Source organism: Oncorhynchus tshawytscha, linkage group LG01 (assembly GCF_018296145.1).
Source record: "Oncorhynchus tshawytscha isolate Ot180627B linkage group LG01, Otsh_v2.0, whole genome shotgun sequence".
Lineage (NCBI taxonomy): Eukaryota > Metazoa > Chordata > Actinopteri > Salmoniformes > Salmonidae > Oncorhynchus > Oncorhynchus tshawytscha.
The window spans coordinates 94,641,742-94,654,094 of record NC_056429.1 but is presented as its reverse complement, the minus strand read 5'-3'; the positions used below and the strand labels follow the sequence as shown (position 1 = coordinate 94,654,094).

General features: G+C 41.0%; 1 protein-coding gene across 1 annotated transcript in view; it reads left to right on the top strand.

Annotated features, from left to right (window-relative positions):
* The first annotated feature begins 269 nt into the window (after nt 1-269).
* LOC112261488 (neurexin-1a) overlaps nt 270-12,353 on the top strand; it is a 159,591-nt gene continuing 147,507 nt past the window's right edge. The window contains exons 1-2 of the mRNA XM_042328474.1: nt 270-408; nt 1,933-3,368. Coding sequence (XP_042184408.1) covers nt 2,654-3,368 — 715 coding nt within the window. The 5' untranslated portion in view covers nt 270-408; nt 1,933-2,653. The remainder of the gene's footprint in view (nt 409-1,932; nt 3,369-12,353) is intronic.

Sequence of the window (12,353 nt, the reverse complement as noted above, 5' to 3'; positions counted from 1 at the left end):
TCCACCTCTGTGCGTTTCACTAATTCATCAACATGCAATTCGTGGATGTTTTATAACGAAATGTGACATCACCTAGGTCTGTCGAGGCGACAACTGGTGTCGGTTGGTGAATGTGGACGGATATGTATTAAATTCGTCCGGTAGCAGCGGCGCGCGTTGCTGTCCAAGGCGCTGCAGCATTCGGCCCCTCCCCTCCCCAGTAGACGGCAGCCAGGCAGCTACACAGAGGGAGACACGTGACCCGCTCGCTGTCTCTGCCTTCTGACGGTCTGTGGCAGAGCGCTGCAGGGAGGAAGATTGCAACGTTTGGACAGTGTCTCCCTCACCATAACCACAGGATTTTACCGCTCCTCTGTTTTATCTTACTTTGTTTCGTTATCTGAGAATCGAATAGGGGGAAGAGCCAAGGTACAGGACCATGCGTAGACTTATTTTCCATCGTTATGAAGATGTTGCTGAGTTTTAGAACATAGGGGAGAAGAGAGTGAAGCCAACTCTTTTCTCGGTCTCTGATGATCAGTGATGCAGTAATTCAGAGTTTGCTAAAATAGTGTGAGGTTGAGGGTTTTTAGTGTGGATGATCTATTGGGGTAGTTTGAGTCGAAGAATACTGCATGGTGATGCTATTAGGTGGGTAGCCGAATTAATATTAAATGTGCTGTACATAACAAGAGATTACATTCCAATACTTCGGAAAGGAAAAATATGATTTAGATGATGATTTGAGTCGGTCCTAGACATGCATGATCGGGTTCTAAATGCAGGTTAACGATACCCAGTTTGATGTATGATTTAATGTCTCTCTGATAGGTTGAGCTGCTAGACGGGCAACGGAACAGCTGTTGAAAACTTAGCCAAAATGCACTTCAGTCGTTTTGAACTGTGTCATCAATAGATTGTATTTAATTGTTAGAAAGATTGTGGGGATGTTGGCAAGTGCTTAATACAAACAGATTTACATGCTCATTTTGTTTGCTGTAGAAGGTGCGAATTTATAGAAAAGTATCGAATGTGTTAAGATAGACAGTGGAATGGGACCGGTTGGAATCTCATGTTGATCTTCATGGCATTCTAGAATTCTATATGGTAAATTTGGCATGATATATTTTGAATCTCTGTAACTATTTTTCAGTCCTCCGTCAATTATGGTTTGTCTAGCAAACGGGGTAGCTTATTTGGATGGTTTTCTTTTAGGTTTGAATGAAATGCCACTTTCTGTCTGGCCCGTCTAGACCTGGGTTCAAATACATGCGTATTTAAGCATTTGCATCTTAAAATAGGCCTACTTATATTCTGTGTATTTGAATATTTAAAAATAATGTGTCCGAATTCAATCAGTTAGATTTTAAGTATTCGATCGGTTATCAAATAATTTCTCATGATACTCGGCTATTTGTAACTATTTTCAGTTAGCCTGCTTGTTCCAATTACATTTCAAATACCCATATTACTAAACAGACGTATGTTCAAATACATGGAGTATTTAAATATTTCTATTTGAAAATACACTTGTCTGTATATTTGGGCATATTCAAATACATGCCAATACTTACCAATACATTTCCAAAATCATTTCAATATTCAATTATGCGCTTATCATAGTTCTGTTGGAAGCTGAGTTAAAAGGTAGATTAAATAATGAGGAAACCGACAAAACAAGATTCTAGCAGTTAATTGATAAGCATGATTCTCTGGAATAGCAGAAATACTTTTCTACACAACCTTTATAATTCCGATACACTTATGGAATGACAGAGTTCATGGAAAGTACTCTGTCTAATTCTGATGTAAAACTGTGAGAGCTGGTTACTACCAGCGGGTTGTGGATCATGCTGCTTTTGATGACCTGTGAAGACCTATTAGGGTTGATAAAGGGAAGGATGACTAAACAAAATGAACTGTCTATTCTTATGTTTCTTTTCTTTTTTACAGATCATCTTCTCATTATGTTATAAGCCGAAGCTTTGTGGATCAGAGACTGGCCTTGGGGGGAGGGGGGAGGGGGGACAATTGGCTTGTTTCGCGCCCAACGCTTATCAATCAGCCAATTACAACCATTCTGTTTTGGAGGGGTCTTTTCAGCGCCCGTTTTGGAGGATGCAGGGTGAGAAGCCAAAAGCAAAGATTCCGGATGCCGGCTACATCTTCTTGGGGTGAATAGGAGGGTTATCGATGCCATTTCAGCAGCAGTAGAACCGGTTGGTGCGCTCTAGCTGCCTCTCACCGGCCGAAAGTAGCCTTTATGCATGTTCCAAAACTAAGAGAAATAGAATAACAAATGGTTATTTGATTTCTGAATCACCATCAACTGTTTTGGAAGAAAATCTGGATCATAAAAGAAAGGAAATCGTCTGACCGAATAAAAAAAAATAAGACTGAGGAGTTCGGATTTAGGGGCGACAGAGAAGTGGACCAATACACAACGATTATATATTTTTTCCGGCTGGCTATTATAGCTTGCTTGTAGGATATGACAACGACACAATTGGTTAAGGTATACAATGTGTCATTTCATATGCACAATTGTTAATGGTCAGTCCGTGTATTACATCACTCAGCCCTAATTTATAGCTTGATAAATTAAAATCCCGCCTGAAATCTGATTTAGCGGTATTGTAGCCTATCGAGGCCTAAAGAACAATTTGGCCACATCATGGTTATTGCAATGCGGCATGGAGCCCATCTAATATGGGTATGCCTTCTCGTCTGCTGTATGGTAGACATAGGGGCCTCTATGGAGTTTACAGGTGCAGAGGGCCAGTGGGCCAGGTTTCCAATGTGGAATGCATGTTGCGAGAGTGAAATGAGCTTCAACATGAAAACCAAGAGTTCCCACGGGCTGTTAGTGTATTTCGATGACGAGGGATTCTGTGACTTTTTGGAACTCCTAATACACAACGGTAAACTCAGTCTTCGATTCTCCATCTTCTGCGCTGAGCCTGCAATGGTTCTAACCAACACCACGGTGAACGACAGCCAGTGGCACACGGTGACAATAAAGAGAAACTTTAAAAACACGACGCTAATGGTGGACAAAGAAGTGAAATGGGTCGAAGTGAAGTCGAAAAGAAAGGATATGACTGTCTTCAGCTACCTGTTCCTTGGGGGGATACCGCCGGAATTACGCTCTGTGGCTTTACGGTTAACGCTGGCTGCTGTCAAGGACCAGGTGCCTTTTACCGGATGGATAACGGACGTAAAGGTCAACAAGACAGATTCGGCTCTCCTAAACAGCGCGGGGGTCATTAACGACCTCTGCAGTGCGGCGGCCAACATGTGTTTAAACGGAGGGGTCTGTAATGTCATTAACCACCAACCCACGTGCGACTGCTCGCAGACTGGATACCAGGGCAAGGACTGCAGCAACGGTAAGATATCTGGATTCCCTTTCGGACCGTTGCCTGGTTTAGGCCTACTAACAATACTCGTCAGTTCCCCTTTATCTAAACAACAACACAACATGATCTTTGATAGTTTTCCAACATTTAGAGAGGTTGGCTAATAATAATCTTACAGTTTACAGCAAATGCACGTCATCCCTTCCTCTATACTAGGCCGACAGACCTATACGCCTGTAGGCCCTAACTAATAATTCAATAATTCCCAGTGCAAAATACGTTCATCATTATACAACACTTTTTTAACATATGTCGTCATAGTTGTTTCTAAGGTTGTTAATGAGTGGTTGTGCTCCTGCAAGGGCTCATTAGCCCAACATGCAGGTGTTCCTCATTCTCTAAGGTGTCTTGCCTCTACCTGCAAAAGGTCACCAGGGGAATGGTTGACCTATGAAGTTGTTTCATCTCCAATGACTTTAGCGCCTTCTGAATGTTTCAAGTTATAAATAGTAATACACATTTAGAAGAAGAGGGAGGACATGATATGCACATATATGAATAATATATGCAGTACCTATATGCAGTACGTTGTGCATTGCATAATATAATGTAGCCAAGACTCCAGACCTTGTTAAGTATGCTACCTGTACTAGATCTACTGTTTGTTGATAAGTGATTACAATAACATTATCTAAGCATTATAAATTAAGTAGTTTTATGAAATACACAAGAAACCTTTTCATGGTGACATTTTGCTTGATTTTAAGGTTAGAATTTCAGAGAAGAAAGTCGACTTCATACATTGTTCAGTTGCTTTTGTGGCTGAATCTTGGCCTATAGATGTTGGTGCAATGCTGGACCAGATTGTCCTGTGATTTGAAGGCAGAGGTTGGAAATTTGAATAGTTTTACTGTTTGGAACAGCTCTATTTTCTATTATTGTCATTTCCTTGTTGCACTTTGTTGGCTTTGTTGATAAAGTATAAAGACCATATTAGCTTTAAATTACATCCCAAATGGCACCCTATTCCCTACATAGTGCACTACTTATGACCACGGCCCATAGGGATACACACTTAGGGCTTTATTTGAACAACTCTTACACAATGGTAAATGTTAACGCTGGCGGCAGCGTTATAGGTTCAGGGGTGTGTCAGCTATTTTCACAACCAAAATTATGGGCGCAGTAGCTGACAGTGGAGCAAAAAGGCTGGGTTTTGATGAATAAACAAGTTGTGGGTGTGTCAAGGCTTGGCTCCTATATGGCCAATCAGAACATGCGCCATTGCTAAATAATATGTGATCGCTTCAAGTTGTGTATTTACGGTCATCTATTGTGTTGTCATCAACTCCAATTCAAATGTCAGTCCATCATAGCCTAGTTTGTTAAATAGCCTGCCTCATATGTCCTAATATGTTGAACATGTTTACAGTCAACATCACTCTAATTGCATCTCTTTAATATGGAAACACATTGTTAAACATAGGCTATAGCATTTACATTGATATAGGGGCTAGGCCTAATGTAAAGTGTAGTCTGGACATGGACATGACAAACCTAGTCAATGAGCAAGATTAAATTGGATAGGCTATTGGTAAGGCCTAAAAACATTGTATAATTCTAATCCATTTCTAATTAAAATTAAACAACTTTTTTAAATAGGTCATGTTTAAATACAGTTCCAGGCACCATAATTGCACCCCATGGACGTATAATACAGACAAGGCAACAGACTATGGAGGGTTTTACACACATTCAAACTTTTCACAGGAGCTGGATAAAGATGTATGGCACAGAGAAAGGGGTAATGTCCACTCACCATTATACTGCTTTCACATGTCATTTTTTATAAACATCGTGGAACCAACTTACAGATCATAGTTGCACTTCTCCAGAAATAACAGCCAAAATTGCATTTGAGCCATATATGTTTTCATGGATGGTGAATCTTTCTAACAAGTTTGATTTTTAATCAAATTAAACAGAAAAAAATCAATCTGTTTTTTAAACCACCAATAGTTCTAAATAGGATCGGGTCAGAAGCATGATGTCATCAATCATACCTCTAATTCCAGGAGCCTAAGGCGCTGTGTGCATGCGTAGGCCTAAGGGCTCTATGGCAGGAGGCATGGCTATTTGTCCTATTCACTGAAGATAGTATATTCAATTGTATACATTAACCCTACAATAGGCCTAGGTACAACAAACATGTAGCCTATCTAGTTTTTTGTTGTTGGCTTCAACATGGATATATTAGTCTACACACATTGAATTTGTAGTTCGAAAATGCACTGCATCTTGGAACCATGGACAACTGCATCTTGGTGCCATGGACAATTGGACCTTGGAGCCATGGACAACTGCATCTTGGAGCCATGGACACCTGCATCTTGGAGCCATGGACACCTGCATCTTGGAGCCATGGACAACTGGACCTTGCCTAACCATTATAATAAATGACTTTGCCACATGAAAGGTAAACAAACGAGCAGGCAAATAGCCTAAGCTACAAGCAGATTCATTATCCAAGGACAGCGATTGGTTTGACAGTTAGGTCCAACAGATGAAAGTGGAAGATACCAATTTTTTACAAAATGATAAAGGAAAAACTATTCCTAAACAGACTTCCTACAGTCACTGACACCTTTCATCCAACGGGCATCGCACATAGTCCAAACTTTTCACACAAGCTGCATGAAAAGAAATTATGTCCAAAATAAAGAAAAAACAGGATTGTCTGTTGACTGTTTTACTGTTCATTAGATTTTAATAAAACATTGGTTATAGGCTACTGATTATGCTACTGTGCGCCTCCCCTGGCAAAATCGCTGTCATAATCAATTGTGAACCTAAAATATCACCACTAGCGCTGCTTGAAATTGTCACACATTTTTAAGGTCACACCTCAAAACTTCTTCTCACAGCAGATACTATGTTCAATTGGTGGTACTTATTCTGGGGGCTTGAACAGAAATATAAAACTGACTCCTGGAGGAGTGAAGGAGTGCAGCCTGAGAGGAATATCACCCCACATGAGAGCAGTCTCTTACAGGGTGGAAACTCAAATAGGAACCATCTCTCATGGGCTCCCTTGGTTCGGGGTGTGGGGGCAGTTTATGCATCCAATTTGATATAGACAATTTAGACATTTCATTGTCTTGTGCATATATCTTCAGCATAGCCAACATGATCTCATTAGAATATGTCTGGAATAGCAGTCACAGATTGGGAACCCAAATAGGAACCCGCTCTCAGGTGCTACTTAGGAACACTCCTACATTGGTTTTGGGGATGGTTTATGCGGATACACCTATGATCAAAATCAAATCAAATTTTATTTGTCACATACACATGGTTAGCAGATGTTAATGCGAGTGTAGCGAAATGCTTGTGCTTCTAGTTCCGACAATGCAGTAATAACCAACAAGTAATCTAACTAACAATTCCAAAACTACTGTCTTATACACAGTGTAAGGGGATAAAGAATATGTACATAAGGATATATGAATGAGTGATGGTACAGAGCAGCATAGGCAAGATACAGTAGCTGATATCGAGTACAGTATATACATATGAGATGAGTATGTAAACAAAGTGGCATAGTTAAAGTGGCTAGTGATACATGTATTACATAAGGATGCAGTCGATGATATAGAGTACAGTATAAACGTATGCATATGAGATGAATAATGTAGGGTATGTAAACATTATATAAGGTAGCATTGTTTAAAGTGGCTAGTGATATATTTACATCATTTCCCATCAATTCCCATTATTAAAGTGGCTGGAGTTGAGTCAGTGTCAGTGTCAGTGTGTTGGCAGCAGCCACTCAATGTTAGTGGTGGCTGTTTAACAGTCTGATGGCCTTGAGATAGAAGCTGTTTTTCAGTCTCTCGGTCCCAGCTTTGATGCACCTGTACTGACCTCGCCTTCTGGATGATAGCGGGGTGAACAGGCAGTGGCTCGGGTGGTTGATGTCCTTGATGATCTTTATGACCTTCTTGTAACATCGGGTGGGGTAGGTAGGCTGCGCCTTCTTCACGATGCAGTCTGTGTGAGTGGACCAATTCAGTTTGTCTGTGATGTGTATGCCGAGGAACTTAAAACTTGCTACCCTCTCCACTACTGTTCCATCGATGTGGATAGGGGGGTGTTCCCTCTGCTGTTTCCTGAAGTCCACAATCATCTCCTTAGTTTTGTTGACGTTGAGTGTGAGGTTATTTTCCTGACACCACACTCCGAGGGCCCTCACCTGTCAATGAAGGTCAGTCAATGCAGAAAATGTCAAGAACTTTGAAAGTTCCCTCATGTGCTGTCGCAAAAATCATCAAGCTCTGTGATGAAACTGGCTGTCATGAGGACAGCCACGGGAAAGGAAAACCCAGAGATACCTCTGCTGCAGACAATACATTAGAGTTACCAGCTTCAGAAATTGCAGCCCAAATAAATGCTCCAGAGTTCAAGTAACAGACACATTTCAACATCAACTGTTCAAAGGAGACTGCGTGAATCATAGTCAATTTGGTCAATACTAAAGGTCACCAATGAAAAGAAGACACTTGCTTGCACTGTTTACAGTGCCGGGCAAAAGTATTCACCCCCTTCGAGTTTTTCCTAATTTATTGCATTACAACCAGTAATTTAAATGGAATTTTATTTGGATTTCATGTAATGGACATACACAAAATAGTCCAAATTTGGGAAGTGAAATGAAAAAAAAAAGTAGTTTAAAAAATATACAAAAAATTAATAAAAGAAAATTGGTGTGTACATACTGTATGTATTCACCCCCTTTGCTATGAATCCCCTAAATAAGATCTGGTACAACCAATTACCTTCAGGAGTCACATAATTAGTTAAATAAAGCCCACCTGTGTGCAATCTAAGTGTCACATGATCTGTCACATGGTCTCAGTCTATATACACCTGTTCCGAAAGGCCACAGAGTCTGCAACACTACAAAGCAAGGGGCACCACCAAGCAAGCGGCACTATGAAGACCAAGGAGCTCTCCAAACTGGTCAGGGACAAAGTTGTGGAGAAGTACAGATCAGGATTGGGTTATAAAAAAATAGCTGAGACTTTGAACACACCACAGAGCACCATTAAATCCATTATTAAAAACTGGAAAGAACATGGCACCACAACAAACCTGCCAAGAGAGGGCTGCCGACCAAAACTCACGGACCAGGCAAGGAGGTCATTAATCATAGAGGCAACAAAGAGACCAAAGATAGCCCTGAATAAGCTGCAAAGGTCCTCAGCGGAGATTGGAGTATCCGTCCATAGGACCACTTTAAGCTGTACACTCCACAGAGCTGGGCTTTATGGAAGAGTGGCCAGAAAAAAATAAGCAAACATGTTTGGTGTTCGCCAAAAGGCATGTGGGAAACTCCCAAAATGTATGGAAGATGATACTCTGGTCAGATGAGACTAAACTTTAGTTTTTTGGCCATGAAGGAAAACGCTATGTCTGGCGTAAACCCAATACCTCTCATCGCCCCAAGAACACCATCCACACAGTGAAGCATGGATGTTGCTAAATACAGGGAAATTCTTGAGGGAAACCTGTTTCAGTCTTCCAGAGAATTGAGACTGGGATGGCGGTTCACCTTCCAGCAGGACAATGACTCTAAGCATACTGCTAAAGCAACACTTGAGTGGTTTAAGGGGAAACATTTGCATGTCTTGGAATGGCCTAGTCAAAGCCCAGACCTCAATCCAATTGAGAATCTGTGGTATGACATAAAGATTGCTATACACAAGCAGAATCCATCCAACTTGAAGGAGCTGGAACAGTTTTGCCTTGAAGAATGGGCAAAAATCCCAGTGGCAAGATATGCCAAGATAATAGAGACATACCCCAAAATACTTGCAGCTGTAATTGCTGCAAAAGGTGGCTCTACAAGGTATTGACTTTCTGGGGGTGAATATTTACGCAGGCTCAGGTTTTCAGTTTTTTTGTCTTATTTCTTGTTTGTTTCACAAGAAAAAATATTTTGTATCTTCAAAGTGGTAGACATGTTGTGTAAATCAAATGATACAAACCCCCCAAAAATCTATTTTAATTCCAGGTTGTAAGGCAACAAAATAGGAAAAATGCCAAAGGGGGTGAATACTTTAGCAACCCACTGTACCACAGCATTCTGCAGCGATATGCCATCTCATATGGTTTGTGCTTAGTGGGACAATAATTTGTTTTCCAATGGACAATGACCTAACACACCTCCAGGCTGTGTAATTGCTATTTGACAAAAAAGGAGAGTGATGGAATGCTGCATCAGATGACCTGGCCTCCACAATCATCCAACCTCAACCCAATTGACCTCAACCCAAATGGTTTGTTATGATTTGGACCGCAGAGTGAAGGAAAAGCAGCCAACAAGTGCTCAGCATATTTTGGAACTCCTTCAAGACTGTTGGAAAAGCATTCCAGGTAAAGCTGGTTTAGAGAGTACCAAGTGTGCAAAACTGTCATAAAGGCAAGGGGTGGCTACTTTGAAGAATATAACATTTTAAATATATTTTGATTTGTTTAACCATTTTTTGGTTCCTACATGATTCTATATGTGTTATTTCATAGTTTTGATGTCTTCACTATTATTCTGTGATGTAGAAAATAGTCAAAATAAAGAAAAAGCCTGGAATGAAAAGTTATCTCTAAACTTTTGACTGGTACTGTACATTTCCTGCCACCATAATTATCTTGACAGGTGTTTGGATCTTGTTTACCACATACACCTTTGTTAATTACAGTATTTTTATAGCGTTATTCATTTTGACAATTTGTTGAAAGCCAACTACTTTTCTGTCAAAGTCACATGGACTAAATATAGTTCCAGACAGCTTCTTTGAGATGTCCCTCCCCCCTCCCCTTCCAACTTATTTTTACTGTTCCCTCTCTCCTCTCCTCCCTTTTTCTTTCTCCTATCCTTATGCTTCTCCTCTCCTCTCTTCCCTCTCATTGCCTTCTCTCCTCACTACTGTCTCCAACTCCTCTCTTCACTGTAGGGAAGTACGTCACCACACCTAGTTTGGACAGAATTGGGTTACCACATTCGCCGCCATGCTGCTCAAAAAATAACTCCCAAAGCACAGCATTCTATCAGAATGAATCATTTCAGAGAAAATACTTAATTGTGGCACAACATGTTGGAGGCCACCTTAAAACAGATTGTATTATGTTAATATGACATGGCAGATTAGCAGTATTTCTCATATGAAATGTCAATGGTTTGTGCATGATTTCGAATAGTCACGAAATCTGTGTCTTTTTTTCAGCCAGTCAGAGTGTAGTATTGACTTGTGCTATCCTGGCGATTTCAATACAATGAAGTATCTGCCTATAGTATAGAATGTATCACATACCATCACCATCACAATCACCATCACCACCACCACCACCACCATCATCACCATCACCACAATTACCAACACCACCACCACTACCATCAACACCACCACCATTACCACCACTACAGTCCCCACCACCATCAACACCACCATCACCACCACCATCTACACCACCACCACCACCATCATTACCACCACCACCATCACAACCACCATTACCACCACTACAATCCCCACCACCATCAACACCACCACCACCACCACCACCATCATTACCACCACCACCATCACAACCACCACCATCGTCACCACCACCAACACCACTACCATCAACACCACTACAATCCCCACCACCATCATCAACACCACCACCATCACCAATAGGATACCTGTCCTATTCCCTCATAAAACAATCTACTGACTTTGCTGATAACTTCTTTAATGAGGAAAAAACATACTTACTTTGACTTTGACATGTGGTTGTCTCATATAGCTATCTTAAGATGTAGGTTGTAATTTGCTCTGGATAAGAGTGTTTGCTAAATTACTAAAATGTAAATTTACAGTACCAGTCAAAAGTTTGGACACACCTACTCATTCAAGGGTTTTTCTTTATTTTTACTATTTTCTACATTGTAGAATAATAGTGAAGACATCTTGGCATTCTCTCAACCAGCTTCATGAGGAATGCTTTTCCAACAGTTTGAAGGAGTTCCCACATATTCTGAGCACTTGTTGGCTGCTTTTCCTTCACTCTGCTGGTACAACTCATCCCAAACCATGTCAATTGGGTTGAGGTCGGGTGGTTGTGGAGGCCAGGTCATTTTATGCAGCACTACATCACTCTCCATGGTCAAATAGCATTTACACCTGAAGGTGTGTTTTGGTCATTGTCTTGTTGAAGAACAAATGATAGTCCCACTCAGCACAAGCCATATGGGATGGTGTATTGCTGCAGAATGCTGTGGTAGCCATGCTGGTTAAATGAGCCTTAAATACTACATACATTTCAGACAGTGTCACCAGCAAAGCACCCCCACACCATCACACCTCCTCTTCCATGCTTCACTGTGGGAAGCACACATGCAGAGATCATCTGTTCACCTACTCTACGTCTCACAAAGACACGGCGGTTGGAAACAAAAATCTCAAATTTGGACTCATCAGACCAAAGGACAGATTTCCATAGGTCTAATATCCATTGCTCGTGTTTCTTGACCCAAGCAAGTCTCTTCTTCTTATTGGTGTCCTTTAGTAGTGGTCTCTTTGTAGAAATTCAACCATGACGGCCTGATTCACGCAGTCTCCTTTGAACAGTTGATGTTGAGATGTGTCTGTTACTTGAACTCTCTGAAGCATTTATTTGGGCTGGAATCTAAGGTGCAGCTAACTCTATTGAACGTATCCTCTGCAGCAGAGGTTACTCTGGGTTTTCTCCTCCATTGGCTATCCTCATGAGAGCCAGTTTCATCATAGGCCTTAATGGTGTTTCCGCACTTGAAGAAACTATCAAAGTTCTTGGAATTTATCCAGATTGACTGACCTTCATGTCTTCTCTTTGCTTATTTGAGCTGTTCTTGCCATAATATGGACTTGGTCTTTTACCAGATAGGGCTATCTTCTGTATACCACCCCTACCTTTTCTCAACACAAATGATTGACT